Below are 24,112 nucleotides of genomic sequence, written 5' to 3'. Positions count from 1 at the left end.
TGTTGTAAATTTCACTCCCTTTCATTAGCGCCTCTGGGCACTTTAGCTCTGTTGGTTTGGAGAGTTCGGGTTATTGCAGTTTTGTGGCCTTTTCCCAAAACATTTTCAATCTGGAGATGAACTCTCAGTAGAGGTGAGACAGAAGCGTATTTCCTTCTAATACCCAGTTAAATACCTAGAACATTAAATGCTTCATGGTTATGAAATTTAAAGAAGATGGTTACAGTCAAACTTTATTGTCTCAAACTTTTATATCATTTATCTCTGTAGTACAGTTATTTGTATCTGTGTCTTTTGCTAGCCTGAACTTCTAGAGGACAGGGACCCTTTTTAAATCTTTTTTGCATGCCTAACGTCTTGCAGGGTACCTGGCACATAGTAGACTCTCAGTAAATATTTGCTGAGATAACTCAGTTATGTTGATAATTTGCTAAGTAGGTTAAACCTGTAATTTTTCAAAGTATTCAGTTATCAGACCTCACAAAGAGGTCAGAGTTCCCTTAGTATTGACGAAATCTGATTTGTGCGGAGAGAAGCATTTTATCCAGTCGCTTCTGTGTACGCAGATCACAGGTGTCCTCTAGGAGAGTAGGAGGTGGACCAGAGTGACATGCTGCCTTTAGAAGATAAAACAGATCCTTCAGGCTCTTCCTAGCACCAAGGGCTGACTGTTTTATAAGTGGAGTCACACTGAAACTGTAATTGAAGCTGGAAAATATAAGGCGATCAGCTACAAACCTAACTTACTCGGGTAGGATGATGTTTTCTGGACAGGTAATAAAATAAGCCCAGTTGTGGGATTTACAATGCAAATATCTGTATGGACCAAATGTGACCTTTACAAAATTGATTCGTTTCTAAATTTGTTTAGATATTTATCCTTAGTGCAAATGTAAAATGTGTTCTGTTTTTGCTTTTTGGCTGGGTGGTATGACTTTAGTTGATAAATAATGTTTGTCATAAAATGCATAATTCATGGGGCTCCTGACTGGCTCAGTTGGGTGGAGTGTGCTACTCTTGTTCTTGGGGATATAGGTTCAAGCCCCATATTGGGTGTAGAGTTACTTAAAAATAAAATCTTAAAAAATGCATAAAAATTCATAACTGTACAGTTCAGTAAGTTATCAAAAAAGTGAAAATACCTGTGTAATCAAAACTCAGTTCAAGAAATAGAACATTACCAGTCCTCTCAATAATTTTGAAAGTTATGATATGATCCAATAATTCCATTTCCATTTCAATTCCTATATATTGAAAAGAATTGCAGAATACAAGGGGTGCCTGGGTGGCTCAGTCTGCTGAGCGTCTGCCTTCGGCTCAGGTCATGATCGCAGCAACCTGGGATCAAGTTCCGTATTGGGTTCCCTGCTCAGGAGCGTAGTCTGCTTCTCCCTCTCCCTCTGCTGCTCCCCCTGCTTGTGCGTTCTTACTCTCTCTCAAATAAATAAAATCTCTTAAAAAAATGAAAAAGAAAAAGAATTAAAAAATTCAACACATTTTTCAAAATTTCATTTCTTTGCTAATAATCACTGGTTTCTCATTGTACCAAAAATGTCTTCCAAGTCTTCTGTTATGGTAAAATATACATGGCATAAAATTTACTATTTTACCATACATTAAGCACATTCACATTTTTCTGCGGTCATCATCACCCTCCGTCTCCAGAACTTTTTTCTTCTTCCCACACTGAAATTCTGTACCTGTTTTATACTAATTCCCCATTCTTCTCTGTCCCTGCCCCTGGCAACCACTCTTCTACTTTCTGCCTTTGAATTTGGCTACTTTAGTTGTGTCATGTTGTTACTGGGTTATTTCTCTTAGCATAATGTCTTCAATGTTCCTCCATGTTATAGTATGTGTCAGAATTCCCTTCCTTTTTAAGGCTGAATAATATTCCATTATATGTATACAGTGCATTTCGTTTATCCATTCGTTCATGCTGGACACGGATTGCTCCCACCTTTTGGCTTCTGTGAATAATGCTGCTGTAAACATGGGTGCATAAATATCTGTTCAACTCCCTGCTTTCAGTTCTTTTCGGTATGTACCCAGAAGTGGAGTTGCTGGATCATATGGTAATTCTATTTTTTATATTTTGATGGGGCTTGAACTCACAACCTTGAGATCAAAAGTCACATGCTCTGCAGACTGAGCTAGCCAGGCACCCCTCTATTTTTTGTTTGATGAATCGTCATACAGTTTTCCATCCATAGCTGCATCATTTTATATTCCCACTAGCAATGCACAAGGGTTCTAATGTCTCTACGTCTTCACCAATGTTCGTTATTTTCTGTTTTTTTGACAATAGCCATCTCAGTGGGTGTGAAGTGCATCCAAATTTTTTAAAAGAAACTTTTTGTTAGAGAAAGTTTCCAACATACAAAAAAGCAGAATACCAGTTGAACTGCTATGTGTCTCACCTCACTTCAGTAGTTAGGAACACTTAGCCAACTTATTTCAGTTAGTCTGCCCTTCCTACCCGATTATTGGAATGCAGATCTCAGTCTTCATATACTTTCTTTTTTTTCCCTATGATTAAAAGCAGAAAATAAGCATAAATTTTTAAAAAAAGATTTATTTATTTCTTTGAGAGAATGTGAGAGCAGAGAAAGAGGCAGAGGGAGGAGAGAGAGAATCCTCAATCAGACTCCCCGCTGAGCACAGAGCCCAACGCGGGGCTTGATCCCAGGATCCTGAGATCATGACCTGAGCCAAAATCAGGAGTCGGTTACTCAACGAGCTGAGCCACCCAGGTGCCCTATAAACATAAAATTTTAATGTTATGAATGTAATTGCAAATTTTACTTGCATCATTGTTCTGCCTTTCATTCAGTGATCATAATCCTTTTTTTTTTTTCTGAAGTAATCTCTGCACCCAGCATGGGGCTTGAACTCACCATCCCAAGATCAAGAGTCAGAGAAAGACAATCATCATATGGTTTCACTTATATGTGGAACATAAGAAATAGTGCAGAGGACCACAGGGGAAGGGAGGGAAAACTAAATGGGAAGAAATCAGGGAGGAAGACAAACCATGGGAACAAACTGAGGGTTACAGAAGGGGGAAGGGGGGGGATGGAGTAAGTGGGTGATGGGCATTAAGGAGGTCACATGATGTGATGAGCACTGAGTGTTCTTTGCAACTAATTAATCAATGAACACTACATCAAAACCTAATGATGTACTATATGTTGGTTAATTGAATTAAAAAAGAATCAGATGCTCTACCCATTGAGCCAGCCAGGTGCCCCAGTGATTATAATTCTTGTATCATTATTAACAAATATCTTTTCAGCATCGTTCTTGCTCTCATGCAGTGCAGATATAGATGTATTTTACATATGCTCTTCATCTACCCTTGCTTTCTTGCTTGTTAAGAATTTATTCATGGGGATGCCTGGGTGGCTCAGTTGGTTAAGCATCTGCCTTCGGCTCAGGTCTTGATCCCAGGGTGCAGGGATCGAGTACGGCATCAGGCTTCTTGCTCAGTGGGGAGCCTGCTTCTCCCTCTGCCTGCTGCTCCCCCTGTTTGTGCTCTCTCTCCCTCTGACAAATAAATAAATAAAATCTTTTAAAAAAATTTATTCATGGGTAAAATGAAAAAATACATAGTAGCTGTGATCACAAGTTGCAGTCATTCGTAAGCTCAACTGTAATAGCACATGAGTAAACTGTTGAAAGAAGTCATATTAGAATGGAAGACTGAAGTATTTCTTTTAACAAAAGATATACTTTCATTCATATGTACCTCAATATATTGCATACCTCAAAGTTAAGGACTCCTTTTTTTAAAAAACATAACCATAAAACCATATGATTCCTAAAAATAAACAATCCTTTTATCGTCAAACATCTAGTTAGTATCACCCGTATCTTTATGCCCAGTTTCTTTTAATCCGGTGGTACAGGAAATGAAAAGTTGGCAGATCACTCAAAGATGACAATTTACACTGGTAACCAAGATGTAGTACTTTTGTGTGTATTACAGCTTTTAGTTTGTTAACTATGTGAGCAAGATGTCTACTTCCCTTAAACCATTAAAACTCTTTTCTTCTTTCTGGTATTTATTGGCATTTGTATATACCATAAACAGTACAGTAAGCCACTTCCTTTAATAAGGTGAGCCTTGTTCTGGGGCTCCCTTCTGTTTGATTTATGTCGATGTGTTTATTTAAACTTAACCATTTTTAGGAGTTCTAGAAGAGACACATAAAGGCAGGACTCAGGACGAAATTTTATCTACAAAGTTATCTATGTATCTGATAGAATTCACTGGTAGAGATGTTTACATTTTGGCTTTTTTTGGAGGTGGGGGATGGTAATTGTGCATTTGCAACTATGCTTTTCCTTTTTTTTTTTTTTTTAATTTAAGATTCTATTTATTTGAGAGAGAGAGATTGAAAGAACGAATGGGAGGAGGGGCAGAGGGCGGAGCAGACTCCCTGTGGAGCAGGGAACCTGACATGGGACTCCATCCCAGGGTCCTGGGATCATGACCTGAGCTGAAGGCAGACACTGGACCAACTGAGCCACCCATGCACTCAGAACACACAATTATTAACTCCTTTCCCTCCTTCAGTTTTCTTAATTTGTGCAGGAGACTGCATTGTGCATTATATGCTGCAGCACTTTATAATGTCAGAAGGATGTCTTGTTCAAGATACACAAAAAGGAACACCCTATGATTGAAGATTCCATCAGTATTCAGGTGTAAGAAGGCAAGTCTGTTGTCAGGCACAGATTAAAGGAGTTAAAGGCAGAGCTGGTTCTTTCCCTATGGCTCTTTATATTTCTTCTGTGGACTATTTTACCAATTAACAATTTTCTTTTACTTGAAGATAGCTTATATGCTTGTTGGGTAAATAACCTCAGTAGTTAAAAGCACAGAAGCTTCAGAGTGATAATGACACTAAACTTATTTCCCATTCTCCTGGCGTTGTGATAGTCCTAGTGATTGTAATATAGGTAGTTATACAGTGACCCTGTAGAGCGTATGCAGTGTGTTAGGCAAAAACTAAGTGCTTTACATGTATTAACTCACTTAATCCCCATAACAACCCCATGAGATAGATACTGTTATCCTCGTTTTACTGATGAGGGATTGAGGCAGAGGGAGGTTAGTAACTGACTACTCCACAAGTACAAATAACTGGTAAGCGGCAGAGCTAGGAATTGATCTGAGGCAGCCTGGCGCCAGCGTCCTTCCTCCTAACCATTATACTGTACTGTGCTTAATCGACACTCATGTAAGTAAAGGGAAATGTGAGATAAAAAATGCTTTTAACATCTTTGTGGGCTCTATGGAACTTATTATTTGTTCATTCAATGCTCCCTGTAGAATCAGTGATTACAGAGGGAACATTTAATCTCAAAGCATTCATCCCTATTTTCAAAGTAGTATTTTCAGATCTGTTCTCCATCTGAGACCTTGCATTTAGAAAAAGTACATTTGAACTTTTTAGTTGAATTGGCAGATCAAGAGCTTACAGACAGGATATTGCCTTTGAGTATTTAGACTGTATGTGCTGACCCCCTGAAGCAGTAATTTGGTTAGATCACAATGTTTCCATTAGAGTACAGCAGTATTAGGGGGTCTGACTTCAAAGTGTGTATGTGTGTGTTTTATATGTATCTTTGTAAATAGGCCACTTCTCTACAAATGGAGCCAAGATTTTAAAACTCTTTCAGAGCCATTTAAATCCAAGAAATATCTAAGCATTTGAAGTAGAACTATGAACAATGCAAAATGTTACCTTTCTGGAGACTTATGATAATTAAAATAAAACAACCTGCCCATTTTTAAATACTGAAAGAACCTCCAGTTAATCTTGCAGAATGAGTTCTCACTTGAGCATTGATTTACATACACTTTTTATCTTGAAGTCTAAGCTAATAGCCACTATTTGATAAGAAAACCAGTGTTCCATTTTCTTCTGCTTCCTTTGTCTTAGGTTTTTGTCTATCTGCTGTGCTCTGAACATGTACGCTTAGAACACATCTATGCTGGTGCTTTGGGTCAGTCACGTGTTTGGCTGGAGGGCAAGGGTGCCTTTTATGGAGGCAGGTGACTTTCTCATGCTAATTTTCTTTCCCCTAGGTTTATGAAGGCCTAGACATCATCACCAACAAGGTTTCTGCCCAAGAGCAGAGAATGTGCCAGCACCACATGCTCAGCTTTGTGGATCCTCTGGTGACAAATTACACAGTTGTGGACTTCAGGAACAAGGCAACTGCTCTGATATCCTTAGGAAAGACAGCAGCTAGGCTTGGTGGGTGCAGGCCAGTCCAAGCCAAGAAGGAAGTTTTCTTTTCAGTGACAATTTCTTCTAAGCAGGGGTACCCAGACTTAACAACCAAGAGGTAGCACCCCCATCAGAACTATATGGATCAAGAGATACAATACTCTTGCGTCTGAGTCTTGTCAGACTGCATCATCAGCCATCTCTTGGGTGTTTATTAGAAATGCTGAATTTGGGCCTCACTCCAGGACTGCTGAATCAGAATCTACATTTCACAAGAGTTCCAGGTGATTCATTGCATATTAAAATTTGAGAAGCTGTTTTAGTGGAGAGAACACTGATTTAGGAATTAGAAAATCTGTGTTCTAGTCCCAGAATTGCCTCTGTTGACCAAGTGAATTTTATTGGGTAGAGCGTTTACCTGACTCAGCTTCAGTTTCCCACCCTTTGTTGTATGGGGATACAAAATCAATTTATAAATATAATGGAGTTATAGTTAGAATTTAATAGGAATTGTTGGGTGAGGGAGGACTGCAAAACAATAGAAAATTTTTCTTCTGTGATCAGTGATCTTTAATTGATTGATTGATTAAGTAGGCCCTACACCCAGTATGGAGCCCAACCATGGAGGTTAAACTCACAACCCTGAGGTCAAGACCTGAGCTGAGATCAAGTCGGACACTTAACCGACTAAGCCACCCAGGTGCCTCTTGGTTATTTTTTTAAATTTTAATTCCAGTATAGTTAGCATATAGTGTTATATTAGTTTCAACACCAATACATTTTGAAAAAAAGAATAATATAAGGGGGATTGTCCTTACATTTTAATTGTCCAGACTTCCAGATGGGGTGCCTGGCTGGCTCACTTGGTAGAGAATGCCAGTCTTGATCTCTGGGTTGTGGGTTCAAGCCCCACATTGGGTATAGAGATTGCTTTAGAAAAAAAAAATTTGGACTGCCAGATATTAAAACATAAGGAAAATTCATAATAATTATAATGGTATGGAAATTACACTAGACAAATTTATGACACAGAATAGAAAACTCAGATACAAATTAAAATGGATGTATATATTTACCTTATGATCAAGGTGGCATTTAAAACAATAGAGAAGTAATGCAGTAGTTAGTATTCCTGGGACAGCTAATGTTTTTGGAAAAAAATAAAATCACGACCTCATTATATATAAGTTGCAGATGGATTTCAGAATTAAATATATGTATTTTTGAAACTTTAAAACAAATAGGATAATATATAATTGAATAGTTATGTGATTTTAGAGTAGGGAAGGACTTTGTAGATACCTAGTTTCTAAAAAAGTTATTTTAATGGGTTTTTTTAACTCAATTTTTCCTTTATTTTACTGTGTTAAATATTCACAAAATTTACCACTTAACCATTTTTTAAGTGTACAGTTCAGTTGTATTGAATACATTCACAGTGTGGTGCAACCGTCATCACCATCCATCCCCATAACCTTCTGTTTTGTTTTGTTTTTTTTAACGATTTATTTATTTGAGAGAGGGAGAGAGAGCACGAGTAGGAGGGGCAGAGGGAGAGGGAGAAAGAATCCCAGGTAGACTCCCTGCCCTATAAGGGGCTTGATCCCAGGACCATGAGATCATGACCTAAGCTGAAACCAAGGGTCGGATGCTCAACTGACTGTACACCCAGGCACCTCCCACCTTTTTAAAGGAAAATAGCTAACTTTGAGTATGTACAAATTAACAATTTGTGTCGGCAAGAATGTGTACCAACCAGAACTAAGTATCCACCATGGAGTAACCTTGCCACAAGTGTAACTGGAGATAGGTGGTAGATCTCATTCATGGCAGCATTGCTCTTAATGGCAAAAACATAAACACCTAAATTCTTACAGAAGAATGTATAAAATTTGCTTTGTTCATATAAGTACTTTTTCAGCAGTGAAAATGGATAAATTGTAGCTATACATGGCAATCGATGTGGAAGAATCTCAGAAACAATGTAAAATGTGAGAAATTCTAGACATTCATGCCATACACATTCATACCATTTATTATAAAAGTTAAAAAGCAAGCAAAACTAATCAATATATCTTTTAGGTCGTTACATATACATAAGGAATAACGTAAAGAAAAGCAAGGGAATGATAACAAGAAAAAACAAACAATTCAGGATAGCAAATCTCAGGTTTCCTGACAGAAAGGGGAAGTAGGGGGTTGGGGTGGGAATGAATACACAGGAAACTTCAAAGGAATTGATAATACTCCTTTTCTTACATTGGGTTCATGAGTATATGTTTGTTATTAGGCTTCATAATTTATGTATGTTCTTTTGTATGTATTGAATATTTTATAATTTTTAAAAAATTAGCCCACTATAAATAAAATTAAAAAAACTACGAACCAGAGGAAAAAATATTTGTAACATACGAAAGGCAAATGGTTAATATCCTTAATATATAAAGAAGGCATATGAATCAATATGAAAAATACTTAAAGGGCCTGAGTAGTAATTCACAAAGGAAGAAATATAAATGATGGTAAACATGAAAAAGGGTTTACCCTTGCTGTTAAGGCCATGCAAATCAAAATAATGAGATCATATTTTTTTGCCTATCAAATAGGCAGAGATTAAAATGCAGATAATTCTTGCCCTACCTGCTTTACGAGACAGTTGTATCAGATGAGATAATGTATATGAAAGCCCTTGGCAAATTAAAACATATCACCAAATTATGTTGTTGCTTTAAGACAGTTCGGTTGTTAGAAAGAGCTGATAGAAAATGGAGTTTTCAGAGGGCAGTAGGGATGACTTAATCACATCACCTACAGGATTGGAGATTTCTGAGTTTAGGTAAGAACCTAAAATCAGAATGTCAGAACTGAAAGAACCTTAAGAAGTAGCCAGTTAACCTTCTTGATTTGACAAGCTAAATAAGGTATTAGATACGGAGGCCCAGAGAGAAGGGTTTTGCCCAGGATCACAGTTGTTTCATGGCTTGGGCAAACAAGTTAAATCTTTTCCCAACAAATATCTCCTATCCCATCTCCTTCCCTCTTTTCCACTCTCTCTCTTTTTGGCATTTCACCATTTTCCCCTTCCCTTTTTACTTTCCTTGCTCCCTTTCCCTTTTGTCAATCATAGTATATATTTGAATTTCTATTACAATTACTGTAATTGTATGCTCCCTATACTTAATAGGGCGAGTATAGTATTTCTCTTTTTAAAAAGCAAATAGAGAGGGCTGCTCAGTTAAGTGTCAGCCTTTGGCTTGGGTCACGGTCCTGCAATCCCGGGATGGAGCCCTGCATTGAGCTCTCTGCTCAGCAAGGAGTCTGCTTCTCCCTCTGCCCCTCACCCTGCTCATGCTGTCTCTCACTCTCTCTTTCAAATAAATAAATAAAATCTTAAAAAAAAATACAGAAACAATGTTTCTTCTTTAAGATCCTTGATTGGTAACAGCTTTCTTCCCACCCCACCCCAACCTCTTGGGGTTAGTGGGCTTCTGGTAGAAAAGAGGTCATCTATCTCTGTGCCCACAGACAGGCTGGCAAGGGGAAGAAATGTGTAAATGAGTCTTTGTCTAGGTTGAAAGTCTCTTTTTATCAATTATCCTCAGAAGCAAAGCCCTTCATAAAGCAGATAATTATCTGTTCAACAGGGATTCTAAAGAGAAGAATTCAAAGTAGCAGGCATATAAAAACAATAGTGGCTCAAGTAAATTCAGTGCTTACTCAATTGAAAGCCAATATTTCAGGCATCATGGTAGGGGATTTATATGCCTTGTCACATTTAATGCCCCTTAGAATTCGGGAGAATTTTACAGGTGAGAAAACTGAAGCTCAGGCTGAATAACTTGTCAGAGTTGGAGCTGGTAATTGAAATCTATTTGTCTTTGGAACTGCTGCTTCTCGGTTTATCTGGCGGAGTCTCAAGTGGGGCTGAAATTGCGGTACTACCACATGATGGTGGGGACTGACTGAGTCTAAGAACCATGGTGTAGAGAAACCAGCTTGTATTTTATTTTAGAAGGCAGTCACACAATGGACGTCACCTTGGAGGCTTCCTGAGCAGCTGACACTTGGTTCTCTGAGAGCCCTTGGGCTTGTGCTTGTTAAACTGATTTGGAATACCAGGCAAGTTTTGAATTTTAGCAGCAAGGCCTAGAAATTTCTAGAACTGGGAGGAACTACCATCATGCATCTGTATCTGGTTTATGCAAGTCCCTCCAGAACTAAGAGGAAATGCTTCTGAGAACTCATGGGAAACAGTGAAGACTGATATCAGTTCATCTTGGTTTCCACCCTTTCTCCTCTGGTCTCTAGACAAGTAAATGAGTGTGGTTTCTTGCTAATACCTCCTTCCCAAGTGAGTCAGGATGCTTTTCTTGCTATTAAATATTGTGATGTCTTTCTTAACGTTCACATTGAAGATATATTTGCCCGAGACAAAATTCCTATTGTCGTGGGAGGAACCAATTATTACATTGAGTCTCTGCTCTGGAAAGTTCTTGTCAATACTAAGGTATGTTTAGTTCACTTATAAGTCACTGAGGAAATGGGTTCCTTTTTCTCGCTAGCTAATTTTAGTGGGAGGAAGGTTGACTCTTGTCTATTTCTTAAACTCATCAACTGTAATTTTCTTACTTAATATTCTCAAGCAAATGCCACCTCCATATGTGAAGTGTGCTCCTCCAGGGTGGCCTGAGGGCAGGGGACGTGTGTGGGAAAAATGCTCCTCTCTGAATTAATTAGCATCTCCATGTAAGTTAACAGTACATCAGTCTGACTCAGCATTTCTTGGCTGTAACAGTCTGTACATCAGTGAGATGTCCAACACTAACCTTTCTTATGGAGATGCTATTGCAATAGGGTGATACTTCGCACACTGTAATGTGTGGGCAATCCTGGTCCCCCCGGGTCGCTTGCTGAGAAGACTGGACTCCTGGATATGTTAATACAGATGTGTTAGCCCTGGTTCCTGTTTGTACTTCTGACAAGGAAGCAGGTACCTGAGTACTTCCCTGGGCAGTAAGTCCTTTGTGTGCTGTGGGCTCACAACACTACCACAGTGTATTGGAATTTTCTGTGGTCTGTCTCTCACTATATGGCAAGACCTTCTGATTTCTCTCCGTTCTGTATTCCTGACTCCTAGCAAAGTGCCTGGCATATACACTGTCACAATGCTTGTTGAACTGTGGAATTAAATTTATTCTAAACCTTCTTTTAATAGCCTCAGGAGATGGGCACTGAGAGAGTGATTGACCGGAAAGTAGAGCTTGAAAAGGAGGATCGCCATGCACTCCACAAACGCCTGAGCCAAGTGGACCCAGAAATGGCTTCCAGGCTGCACCCACATGACAAACGCAAAGTGGCCAGGTGAAAAAGCCTCTGGAGTTGGGCAGTCAATTCTTCAGTGTGCCTGGGTCATGAGAGGGGTTTGGTAATAGCAGTTGGTGGAGATTGGTGTGTTCCCAGCTCACAGGTCGCGAGGCCCTGACGTACTGCCTCAGTCCAGCTCCCTCAATAAATAATTGCACCCAACTTTGTTGTTAATTTAGAATGTATAATACAATAGAGTTTCCCCTAGGGCCTAGGTAATTGTGCTTCGTTTTCTATTTGATCTTTGCTTGTATAACAGTTTTCATATAAATGTTTTCTGGCATGCAGTTGGTTTACATTGTGATTTGAGTTTCATAATTGATGGCGCAATGCTGAGTTCTGCCCCAGCAGCTTTCCCAGTGAGAGGTAGATTTTATAAACTGTCTCATAGACCAGCTCGCCTTTGCTTATGGAGGCTTTCTTGAAGGGAAGAGAGAGGTGGTGAATGAACTCATAAGGTCACGTTTTCTTAGGTTGTTTTGAAATTGCAGCCTCGTGTGTTAGGTTTAATTTTCTGTAGTGTTGGGAGTGATACTGTATCTGGCAGGTTAGAAGATCTAATGAAAGATGGTTGATTACACAGATTAAATATTATAGCACCATCTGGTATTGGTAGGGATTATGAAGTATTCCACTCAAATGAAATGTTCTAGATCAGTGTTTCTTAATCCTTTTTCATTATCTCCCACCATCCCACACACACCCAGAGCCTTTTTAGAATTTTTTTTTTTTTCTTAATTGTGCCTCCCTCCCTCCCTGTCCTCCATGAAGTTTAGTACTAAAGGATAATATTTCTTTGGGTATGGTTGCCCCTTGGAGTGTCACACACCATTGTAATGTCTAAGTTTTTCTGCCCCCCTTGAGAGCAGTGTCACCTTGGGTGATAATGCACATTCTAGATAAATGAAATTTATACTTTCAGTATCCAAACATTTTATTTTAAAACATTTTAATAGAGATCTTTCAAAAATTTTTGGAAAACAGGAACATTAAGATGAACATTCATTTTTATGTTGTTTTATGACAGTTCTAGAGCTTGGTCTTTATTATCCTCTCTATTTATTAATGAGTTCTTTCTTTCCACCTCTCCTCATTTTGCTACATCTAAACTAGTGATAAATTAAGAATTGTGTCTTAGTAAGAGTCAGTTGCTTCTAAGCAAGAGCTCTAGAGTCTCGTCTTTAGAGAGGACTGGAGGACTTTGTTCATCTTTTATTTTTTTTTAAGGTTTTTATTTATTCATTTGAGAGAGAAAGAGAGAGCACAAGCAAGGGGTGGGGGTGGAGGGGCTGAGGGAGAAGTAGACTCCCCACGGAACAGGGAGCCCGATGCAGGGCTTGATCCCAGGACTCCGGGATCATGACCTGAGCTGAAAGCAGACACTTAACCAGCTGAGCCACCCAGGCGTTCCTCATCTTTCTTTTAGTTTGTGACTGTATCCTAACCTCCAGATGATTGGGATTACCTATTACACGATTTTCCCTCACAGGTCCTCTTTGAGTGACCAATGGTATGGAAAGACAGGGGGTCTCTACTCTTGTGTTAGGGTGTAGAATTGGGTCAGGGAGAGAAAGATCACTTTCAAGCTGCTAAGTTGCAGTCACCCAGAGTGGGGGAGTGTAGATTTGAGAGTTACATTACCTAGAGCTGCATAACTAATAGAGGCGGACAGAGCAGAGAGTGGCCGAAGAGTAAGTATGTGAGTTCTTTCTTTAGTGGTCTTTGTGCTAGTAGAGTACCAAATCAGCCAGAAGTGTTCTTCGTTAATTCTAGACGTATGTAAAAAAAAAGTTGATGAGCTGGGTGTACGACATACTTTTGTACTGTGGGAAAGGCGTTCCGGCGAGACTGGACTTGCTGGCTTGTACCAGTCTCCCAGACAGCTCTTTTACTGCTCACCTGAAGGTGAGTGAGCCCCATGCTGTTTCTGTGGAAGAAGCCTGCTGTTTCTGAACCTGAGTTCAGAAAAACTAATGTATGTGTAGAAGAATAGTATTATTCTTACTTTACCTAAATTTTTCTTTGGGACTGTTGTCTGAGTAGCTGTAGGATTGGAGTAACCCCAGACCTTCATGGCTTCGGGAGCTTATGCAGTGAAATTGAGAAAGAGGTGTTCTATAATAGCCTCTCTCCTTGTTTCATTTGAGAATCAATCTTTTCTAATGGTTTTTATGGGTGTCCCCCCCGCCCCGGCCCCTTTAAATGACTTAGGAGCTTGCAAGTGTTTGAAGAAACGGGAATCACTCATAGTGAATTTCTTCATCGTCAACATGCAGAGGAAGGTGGTGGTCCCCTTGGAGGCCCTCTGAAGTTCCCTAACCTTTGCATCCTCTGGCTTCATGCTGACCAGACAGGTAAAAGCCCTTTGATGCCTTAGAGTCCAACTGAGATAGAGCTCATATATGTATGTGTAAATATATAAATAAAATGCCCAGAACCACAAATGGCTCATAATAAGCACTTAACAAGTGTTAGTTGTTAATTTTATAATCACCATTATTCATTAACTTAGTAAGGCATAGTGCCCTTCCGCTAGGTATCTGTCTGGAAAGGGAAGAAGGGTGGCCCTGGCACTAGGATAAGATACCAAGGGTGGGATAAGAGGAGATGGGTGGGATGGGTAAGAGACTGCTATCCAGGGAAGGTCTGAAGAGAAAGAGAAGGAAGGCTCTGTGGAAGGAGGTCTGCCTCCCTGGACTGGCTGGGTGGAGGCTGCATCACTGATTATTCTAGAAGTAGCAGGCCTAAGAAATGGGTATGATAGTTAGTTAGCTAGCCTGATTATGTTTTTGTGGGTTTTTTTGTAAAGTATGATAATGCCCTGTGATAGTACTAACTTCTTCAACCAGCTAACGTTCAGTAAGGATTCAGTGAAGTGCCAAGTATGCTGCATAGTTACTTGGATTTCAGAGATGAATGTGAAACCATGCCTGGTTTTTAGGAGCTCCCAGTCTAGTGGGACAGCAAACAAAGATAGATACTACATTGTGATAAATGCTGGGCTAGAAAGTGCTGTGAGGCCATAGAGAAGGAATACTCATTTTTTAAGGGTAACCTATGAGCTAGGTGTGTATGTGAAAGGCAGTATTGTGTAGCGATTAGGAACATGGTCTCTGAGCCAAACTGTCTGAATTCAGATTCCTGGTCCACCGTCTTCTAGCTATGCGTGTTTCAAGGCAAGTTAGTTAACCTTCCTGTGCCACAATTTTCTCTTCTGTAAAGTGGAATTAATGATAATAATAGTAATAATACATACATGTATTGAGGATTAGATGAATTACAACATACAGAGTGCTTGGAATGTGCATAACATGTGGTGAGTCCTTAATAAATACAAACTGTTTAGGAAGATAGGATAAAAGGTTACCGTTACTGCAGGCTGAGAAGTAGCAATGGCAGATATTGTAGAGCATGGTTGAAATGGTGAAAATTTGCTGTTAAATTAATCTCAGGTGCAAGTTTATAGAAAAAGGTAATTTTTTAAATGAAATTTTTGTAAATAAAAACATGTATTGCAGTTTGGCATAAATAATGGAATCTGATTCATAATAAAGCTGACCACCACCTTTGGTCATAATAAAATTTGACCACCGCATCTGAGTGGTTATGACCACTGACTTTGCTCCTTTGTCTGGCTCAGTAGTTCAAGATGTACCTAGGATGGCTTTGGATTAAAGTTCCTTGTTCCTGTCCAGGAACACTAAGAGTAACAAATATAATGGAAAAAAGTAAGAAGGGTAACCCAGGGTCTCTCAGCTGCCTCTAAAGTAAACAGTGAATATACATTCCATAATAAAATATTTGTCCTTTCTAATAGCTGTAATCGCATGCTTTCTCTGTATATAATAAGACATGTGCTTCATTTTGGCTGTTTTTATTGAAGTGCAGTTTTAAGTATGACCAATATAAAATGAATTATTCTGTGATCTTTGGCCTTTGAACCCTTTCTCCCGTTTGAACAAATGTTCTTCTTGTGGCAGCCCGTCCGTTCATCATGTAAGTATCAGTGGGCACCTGCAACAGGCTTGCTGGTTGACGGGCTGCTGTGATTGCAGTTCTAGATGAGCGCTTGGATAAGAGGGTGGATGACATGCTTGCTGCTGGGCTCTTGGATGAACTAAGAGATTTTCACAGGCGCTATAATCAGAAGAAGGTTGCAGAAAATAGGTGAGGATTTGGCCATTTCTTTGACCTACTCTCCCTCCCTTGCTTATAGTCAAAAGACCATAAATGTAATTCTGGCTTGCGATCTACTTGTTTATTAGCCTTTGTCCTTGGCTTTGGCAAGGCTTGTTGGAAGGAGGTCTGGTGTTCTTGCTACAGTTGCACTTTTCTAATCTGGCAGACATTCCCAGGAGTTAATTTTCAGGGGAACTAACCAGGGAGCTGGTGGGGGGTGGTGGAGGAAGGAGTTTAGAGAGGCAGTAACTGCTCAGGATCTCAGTTTCTCATCTGTGGGATGAAATGGCTCAGCTAGATCCTCTCTAAGCCCCCTGCTAGCTCTCAGATGCACTGGCTCATCTGCTGATGCTCTCCTGTTCCCAGCCAGGACTATCAGCATGGTATCTTCCAATCCATTGGCTTCAAGGAATTTCACGAGTACCTGGTCACTGAGGGAAAATGCACACCAGAGACTAGTAACCAGCTCCTAAAGAAAGGTGTGAATTCCTGCATGTAACCTAGCCTTGGACATCCTTGGGTGGCAGAGTACCCCGCTGGTATGGTTTGAGAAAGAGCTGAGGCCAGAAGAGTCCCAAATGGCCTTCAACTCAGAATTGAGATTTTTGTCTAACAAGTGTACTCCCGTGTGCTGCTGTGGTTGATTTTCTCTTCTGCTGGGCTGGGAGGGCTTGCCTTTCGGCTGGGTCAGAACTTAGAGGTTCTTAGATCTACCTTGTCTTTCAGGTATTGAGTCTCTGAAACAAGTGACTAAGAGATATGCCCGGAAGCAAAACCGATGGGTTAAAAACCGTTTTTTGAGCAGTAAGTCTCGTGTTTTTCCTTATCCCCTGGTCTGTTTCCAGTAGAATATAGATGTCCTTAGCTCACCCAGAAAAGGAACTTTAGTGTCTGGACCTGTCCTAAGCTTTGGGGACCTGATCTGGGAGAGGGTCTACTATATAAATGACTATGCAGGAATGCTTCTTTGTAATGTCTCAGAAAACAAAGGAAATCTTTCCAGTGAGGAGTTGAACACAAGAGTGCCGGCTGTAGGAGCATAATAGCAACATCTCCGCACAGTCGGCGCTCCAGGTTGACTTGAGCTTCAGAGTTTGTACCTCAAGTGCAGTCAGATTTCTGTAGGGAGGCTTTCCTAATTAAAATGGTTCTCTGGCGTCTGGCTGGCTTGGTTGGAAGAGCATGTATCTCTTGATCTTGGGGGTTGTGAGTTTGGGCCCCGAGTTGGGTGTAGAGATTAGTAAAAAAAAAGAAAGAGAGAAAATGGTTCTTAGGCCAGATGAGCAGTGTAAAGAGTCAAACCTTCACCAGCTCTCCCAGCATTGCCTTCACATTCAGGTTCTCGGTGCTTCCGAGTGCTGCAGCTTTGCCTTTAATTGAACAGCACTTTTAAGGAACAGGGAAGGATATTCTCCTTCATTTGACCTTGTTCTGTGTCTTTGACACTAAATTTGGTGCTCTACATATATTACTGACCCTGCGAGGTAGATGTTACTCTTTTATTTTTGCAGATAAGGTAATGGAGCCTTCAAGAAGTTAAATATCTTGCCCAAAATCTGCCAGCTGAATAAGCAGTATTGAATGCAGGTCTGACCCCCCCCCCCCCCACATACACTGTACTTTAGAGCACTCTTCTTGTTTCCGGTAGCTATAACTTTAGCTAGACAGCATTGGAATTGGGCCTCAGGTAAGAAATTGTGTGGTTATGAGCTAAAAAGAGATTAACTTAAAGGAGATTGAGCGAAACACCCAACTTTATCTTATAGGCACCTTTTAAATACACTTCTGAATCATCCCCTGCTTGCCTTTTGCCATTAGACTTCTGCTTTCAGTTATAGATAAGGACAGCTGAGGCCTCCACGCTGCTCTTCAGGGTCTCTGAACAGAAATACCTCCGTCCACGTTGTTGACCACCGATTGCTGAAGTTCTCTCTTCCACACCCGCTCTCTGCCAGGCCTCTCTGGGGTAGTTCTGGCACCAAGGGGCTCTTTATACTTCCTTCTGCTTACCCTCCTTCCTCTGCATGTCCTGTCGGGAGAATTCTTCGCTTCAGCTAAAATCGAAATTGAATTGCATCTACTGAAATTCACTACTACAGATTTCTAATGCAGCTTCTCTTCTCTCCAGGACTGACAGTTAGTCTGTAACAAAAGATGTTTTTTGTAATGATTTGAAACTTCCTCCTGTGGTAAAGCCACAGTAACTCCCCCATCTCTGAGTCGGGAGGGATTGACGGCACCGCGCATCATCTGCATTCCTCATTCGTGTGTACGCCGGCTCGGTCCTGGTGCTAGAGTGAAAGGCACAGCTGCCTTGTAAACCAGGAGCTGTGTGTGATTGGCCCGGGCTAGTCTGCTGGGACATGGTTCTGGCAAGAAGCCAGAGGGACTTCCCCGCCCCAACTTGGCCTTGGACCCAAGCCAGAAATAGCAGCTGGGAGCCGAGAACTTGTTGAAAGGTGCTTAGACAGGGCACAGAAGCTCAACAAAGGACTCAGAGGGGAAAGGAAAATATAGAGTGGCCTGGAAACAGGTGCAGAGCTTAGCCAAGGCCAGGTGTGCTGTGGGTGCTGCCTGCACCCTCCCAGTCTCACCTTTCCGTGTGGTGGCAGGTGCAGCCCAGTCCATTTTATGAAGAATCTTACTTGTGGTTGGCACAATCAAAAGGCCAGCACCTGCCAGCCGTTGGCATCCTAAGGACTTTGATGTTTTTGTCCATGGGGAGATGCTCTTTGCCTTTAGGCAACTGACTTGACCTAGCTGTGGAAGGCAATTTAGTGTGTCCATAGGGGAAGCTACCAGCAGAGACTTAACAGGATTGGCTCCAGTGGACAGAATGCCTGGAGCTGTACTCTAGGCTATCCCCAGTTGCCTTTCCATTCAGAAGTATTTACCAAAGGATGTTTCTTGAATACTCCTCTAGATCACTTTCCTAAAAGAAGGGGCTTAACTAGTTCAGTTTCCAGGCTTCTTTCTAGTTCTCAGATATAGTGGCTCACTGATTGATATTCTTCTGTTCCCAGTCCCTGATTATCTGTATGGTATCAGCAAGTTTCATGAATGCCTTACTGCTGAAGGGGCATATACAAACCTGAGACTAGTGTCTGCTCCTAAAGAAAGCTGTGAACTCTCTTGGCACAAGAGCAACGTCACTGCAACATGAGAGGCAACTTAGAACAGGCATTTACTTCAAGCTGTTAGTTTATTTACTCCTATGTATGCCATCTTCATATTGTGGCCCATGTAGTAGTCACTAGAGCCGTTACTCTGTTCTGTTTTTCTGACTGATCTGGAAGATGCTGTCTCTAGAAGTCTCTGGATTATACAGCTAGACTTGTTGGCTACAGATCAGTGAACCTTCTAGGTCATTCTTGGATTGTATGTAGTTGTTTGGTTCATGTTTCTGGTTAGAATGAATGGCATGATCAGAATGTTTATTCTTTTGACCCCATATATTTCCTTGGAGGCTTTTGGAGTCCTGGGAGCAGAATTGATTGGGTCTTGGAGGCTGACTTCTCACACTTCTCTTTGTCATCATTAGGACCTGGTCCCAGTGTCCCCCCAGTATACGGCTTAGACGTATCTGATGTCTCGAAGTGGGAAGAGTCTGTTCTTGAACCTGCTCTTGAGATCGTGCAAAGTTTCGTCCAGGTGATTATTAATCACAGTACTGCATATTGTTTGGCTTTCAGAGAGCTTTCCTTAGCTGGCACCTTTGTTGGTGGGGAACCAAGTTTTTTTTTCCGTGGAATAGAGCAGGAGAGCTGGCTGCTTTTAGATCCCTGGAGGCTGTGTTTCTACTTTCACATTTAGAAAGGTTGTTGCTAAAATCTGTCCGTAGTCCACCTGTTCTCTGGGATAAGAAAAAGGAACCTTGGGAAAATCCCACTCCCCTTAATATCAGAGAATGAGACCCAAATCTCTTTGAGTCGATTGCTTCTCTCCCATCCCCCCACCCCCCGTTTTTTCAGGGCCACAAGCCTGCAGCTGCTCCAGTAAAGATGCCGTGCAGTGAAACGGAGAACAAGAGAAGTTATCACATGTGTGACCTCTGTGATCGAATCATCATTGGGGACCGTGAATGGGCAGGTAGAGTCTGGGGAAGGGCACAGAGAAATCTGTAAGGGTGGCTCACAGTGACTTTGTGATATTTAAGGTTTTTCGTAGGCTGAATGCTGGAGTCTGCTTATTTGTAAAGGGATGGCCAGATTCCTCTAAGAGCCCCTAAGTACTCAAATTTCATGGAGACTTTCCCATTTTGGAGAGTTATCTTTGTATTCTGAATTTCAAAGGAAGATCATATGTGCTCCAACTTCAGCTAGAGTAGATATTTCATACCGAGAGGTCTGCAGTTAACTTTCCCGAGCTCCTTTGACTTTTCCTGATCCTACCTTCTAGGAGTTTCTTGGTCTTTCATGTTTAGAACTCAGTGCAGGTGAGGTGGGAAACCAGTCAACTCACCCAGGAGACCAAAGAAGCAGAAACAGCTGGGAGGGTAGGAGGAAGTGCAATTACTCCTCCCGAGTACATTCTTTGAAAATGGGGTCTCTTTGGTGATTTATAAGGTAATATATTGAAATGGTGGTGATTCCTAAAACTGTGATGAAAAGTGTTAAGCTGTGAAAGCAGGGGCATCAGTAGGTTAAGTGTCCGACTCTTGGTTTCAGCTCAGGACATGATCTCAGTGTTGTGGGAAGGAGCCCCTCACCGAGCCCCGCACTTGTTTGGGAGTCTGGGAATTCTCTCCTCTGTCACCACTACCCGCCACCCCCGCGCATGTGCACATACTCTTTCAAATAAATAAATCTTAAAAAAAAAAAAAAAGCAGCTGTGAAAGCAAGACTGTCAGACTCATATAAAGAAGTTGGCCAAAGGGCGATGTTTTCTTTAAAGGTACTCCTGACCAACAGCATGAGCCCTGACCTAAGGCTCTCTTCCCCTGTTTCAGAGCCCGGATCTGCCTCTGCCACAGAGCCACACTGAGCTCCCCTGTCAGATTCTTGTATCCCTCTAGTCAAAGCCCATAAAGGGCCAGGGCCTCCCAAGTCTTGAGTTTACACTGGGTTTGGAAACTTGTTTAAGGCTCACTCCTTTTGAGCACAGCAGGGCTTGTAGGGACCCAGTGGCTGGAATCCTGTTCAGAGTACTGCCTTGCATGGGATTCTCCTAGAAATAGAGTTTTCTCCCCATACCAACCAATAGAAGGATTAGTTCTGTTAACTGGTAACACTGGCAAAATGAACTTCATTGTCAGAGACTGGGGATGGCTGTGATTTGCCCAAGCAGCAGAAGAAGCCTCGATTGTCGTTGGTTTATAATGATGAAAGGGGAAGAGAAAGAGAGTGTCTGATTGTTTTTTTCTAAAGGAAACTTAGTGGTTCGATTTGTCGAATGTCCTTCAGGGTTAGCCTTAAAGAAACAACATTTGTGAGCCTTTGTGAGCTTAGCTTGTGTGAGCCCTTCTATAGTGCCATCTGTCAAGTCCTTGCTCCCATCTCCTGCTGCCATGGAGAGCCAGGCCAGAAGCCTTTTTTTGCCTTAGGCTCTAGCTGGAGAATAAAGCTGACTTTTTTCCCCCAAGTAAAATTTTCTTTGACTTCTAACCTCTTCCGTACTTGTTTTTTGCTTTGAAACCCTTAAAATGATGTTTTTAATAGATATCAAAGATCATTTAATCTAGTTATCTATCTCTTTAGAGGCTTTCAAAGAAAATTTCCTTGTAAAAGAATAAGTAAAAAGAAGCTAGTATGAGTTAGTCAGAGGGTGGGAACAGTCTTTGGGGTGAGAGGTCAGAAATTGGTTTCAGGCAACAGTGGCCTTTCAGCTTTACTGCTTCTGTGGACCCTCAAAAAGGATCGACAGAGAAGAATGCTTCCTGTTATCTCCCTGGAGCATTGTGTGCTTGGAGAATGTGAACCTCGTGGCTTAGTCATTCACATGGCCTGTCTAACCCAGGCAGAGGGACGTCAGATCAGGAGGAGCAACCTGTGTGAGCAGGGAAGAAGTGCAAGGACAGCTCTAGGTCTGATGTGGGACAGAGCATCTGTCCTGCAGTACAGACAAGGATGTGGATTTGTTCCTTTTTAGCTGAATGAGTTGAAAGGTAATCTATGTGTAACAAGAAGCCCCGTACTGGAAAATCGAGTCTAGAGCCCTGATTCTGGAAAATTTGGTCTTTTTTCGAGCTGTAGATGAGCCGAAGAACTTACATGCGGTGTGTCCTTGGACAAAATCTAAGTCCTCGGTGAACTTCAGTTTCCTCGGGCATAAAATGAGCTGAATAATACTGTCCTGGGAGATGGCTGTGAGGATTAGTGATGTAAAGTGCCCAGCAGGGTACACTTAATGCATGGTAGCTTGCTGGCCATGAAACTTTGCCTTCCCTTAAAAATGGTAAGCAGCTACACCAGTACATGTTGATCCTGTTATTATTAAAGAAAAGGATTGTACAGTTAATATTGTGTGCTTCTAGGATTGATTCTAGAAAGTTCTAATGAGTTGTTTTTGTTTTGTTTTGTCTTAGCACATATAAAATCCAAATCCCACTTGCACCAACTGAAGAAGAGAAGAAGATTGGACTTGGATGCTGTTGCTACCATGGAAAGTCAGAGTGTTTCTCCAGACCGTGACAAAGAGCTTAAAGAGAAAGGATCCCCAGGGCAGAATGAGAAAGAGCTGAAATCTGGTGTTTAAAGAGACATGTCCAGTAGCCTTTGCACAGGTAGGGACCCAGTTCAGGAGGGACGGTTATGTCTGTGTCCCCGTCTGGACTGAGGAGTGCTATGCAGAAAGCCGCCACTGTTTTCTTTCTTCAGTGGTGTAGTTTTGAAGTCTTGTGTTCTCTGTCATGGAAACAGCAGGGCTTGTTACCTCCTTGTTTGGCTGATGTACCCAGTGGTAATGATGATTTTGGGAAGGAATTTTTTTTCTTTTAACCTTAAAGGTTCTATTTTTGAAAGAGGCACAGTTTGTACTTTTTAATACTTGAGGATCTTTTTGGTAATGAATACCTGAATTTCCTATATCCCTTAAAAAAGAAGTTTTATGTCCCTGGTCTGGCTAAAAATATCTCATTTCCAGATTTTATAAAAGATGACTAAAGTACTGTGAGCCATAAATCAGGAGTTCTGGATTTGCGTGAATGGCAGGGCCCCAGTGAGATGATTAAGTGAGTTCAGCCAGTTCTTGGAATTCCACTGAGGAGAGAAGGAGGTGGTCATGACGTGACACTTGAAAACTAAAGACTGACATTTGTTGAGCTCCTCCTGTGTGATAATTACTATCACTGCTGTCTTTCTATTGAGTTAGGAGTCTATATTTTTATTAAAAGTTAAATAAAAAGTTTCCAAGAGTCTCTTTAGTCCTTAAAAAAATATAAATTCCATGTCTAGTTTATACACAGTAGGCTCTGTTATCAACATACATGATAGCTTTGGGGCACCTGGGTGGCTCAGTCAGTTAAGCATCCTACTCTTGATCTCAGCTCAGGTCTTGATCTCAGGGTCGTGAGTTCAGGTTCTGCGTTGGGCTCCACCCTGGGCTTGGAGCCTACTTAGAAAAAACACGCACACAAAACCAAACCAAACCATGATAGTCTTTTCTCAAACTTGACATTCTTCACATGGTCATACTGTCTATTCATTATTTAGCAAGTGTTTATTGAGCACTTATTATGTTCCTGGAAGACATAGAGGGTTCTTGGAGATGTGTGATTTCCAGCAATGTTGAGTATATGTATGTATGTATTTAGCATAAAATTAAGCATTTTTATGTTTACCGTTCAGCAGCATTAATTATGTTCATAGTGCTATGTAACTATCACCTGTATTTCCACAACTTTTTCATCACCCCAAATGGGGTGTATCCATTAAGCCATAACCTCACTCAAGTAATACATTATTTGTTCAGAATCTACGAGATGAGAGGCTAGAGGGAGTACAGAGATAAAATGAGATGTTGTTCTTGTTCTCAGGGAGTTTTGTTCATACTGTACAAACAGCCAGTCTAGGGAAGAGAATACCTAAAGGCCTAAGAGGTGTGTAGAATTGTTCTTTGGAGGGGAGGGAAGGATGCGGGGGGGGGGGGGAGGACCATGGAAGAAGGAGCATTTCTGCTGGACTTTAAAAAGTAGTTCTTGGTTAGCTGTGTGTAGGAGGAGAGGGTAAAGAACTATCGGTCTTGGCTGACCTTGTTAAACAGTGCTGCATTCCATACCTTACCTTTTTCTTCTTTTTCCTTCTAACGTTTTTTAAAAGTTTTATTTTTTCACTAAATTTGTTTATATAGTTCAAAAATCAAAATGACATCAAAAGACATTCATTGAGGGG

The 24,112-nt window shown here is 41.0% G+C and overlaps 1 protein-coding gene across 6 annotated transcripts in view; it reads left to right on the top strand.

Annotated features, from left to right (window-relative positions):
• The window catches only part of TRIT1 (tRNA isopentenyltransferase 1), a 56,817-nt gene that overhangs the window by 19,508 nt on the left and 13,197 nt on the right, over positions 1 to 24,112 (top strand). For 2 of the 6 annotated variants that reach the window (XR_008956747.1, XR_008956746.1), the window contains exons 2-11: positions 6,098 to 6,240; positions 10,653 to 10,749; positions 11,458 to 11,603; positions 13,818 to 13,960; positions 15,662 to 15,773; positions 16,152 to 16,264; positions 16,512 to 16,589; positions 19,327 to 19,436; positions 19,757 to 19,874; positions 22,309 to 22,506. Coding sequence is in view for 3 of the 6 variants with exons in the window: in XM_057305178.1 (XP_057161161.1) it covers positions 6,098 to 6,240; positions 10,653 to 10,749; positions 11,458 to 11,603; positions 13,818 to 13,960; positions 15,662 to 15,773; positions 16,152 to 16,264; positions 16,512 to 16,589; positions 19,327 to 19,436; positions 19,757 to 19,874; positions 22,309 to 22,478 (1,230 nt within the window). In the remaining 3 variants the exon portion in view is untranslated. Of the gene's footprint in view, positions 1 to 6,097; positions 6,241 to 10,652; positions 10,750 to 11,457; positions 11,604 to 13,817; positions 13,961 to 15,661; positions 15,774 to 16,151; positions 16,265 to 16,511; positions 16,590 to 19,326; positions 19,437 to 19,756; positions 19,875 to 22,308; positions 23,130 to 24,112 lie in introns of those variants that run through there. The other 4 variants (XM_057305178.1, XM_057305179.1, XR_008956748.1 and 1 more) reach the window with 3 other exon arrangements.

The sequence above is a fragment of the Ursus arctos genome, unplaced genomic scaffold (genome assembly GCF_023065955.2).
Source record: "Ursus arctos isolate Adak ecotype North America unplaced genomic scaffold, UrsArc2.0 scaffold_32, whole genome shotgun sequence".
In the NCBI taxonomy this organism is placed as follows: domain Eukaryota; kingdom Metazoa; phylum Chordata; class Mammalia; order Carnivora; family Ursidae; genus Ursus; species Ursus arctos.
This window is presented reverse-complemented; position numbering and strand designations above follow the sequence as displayed.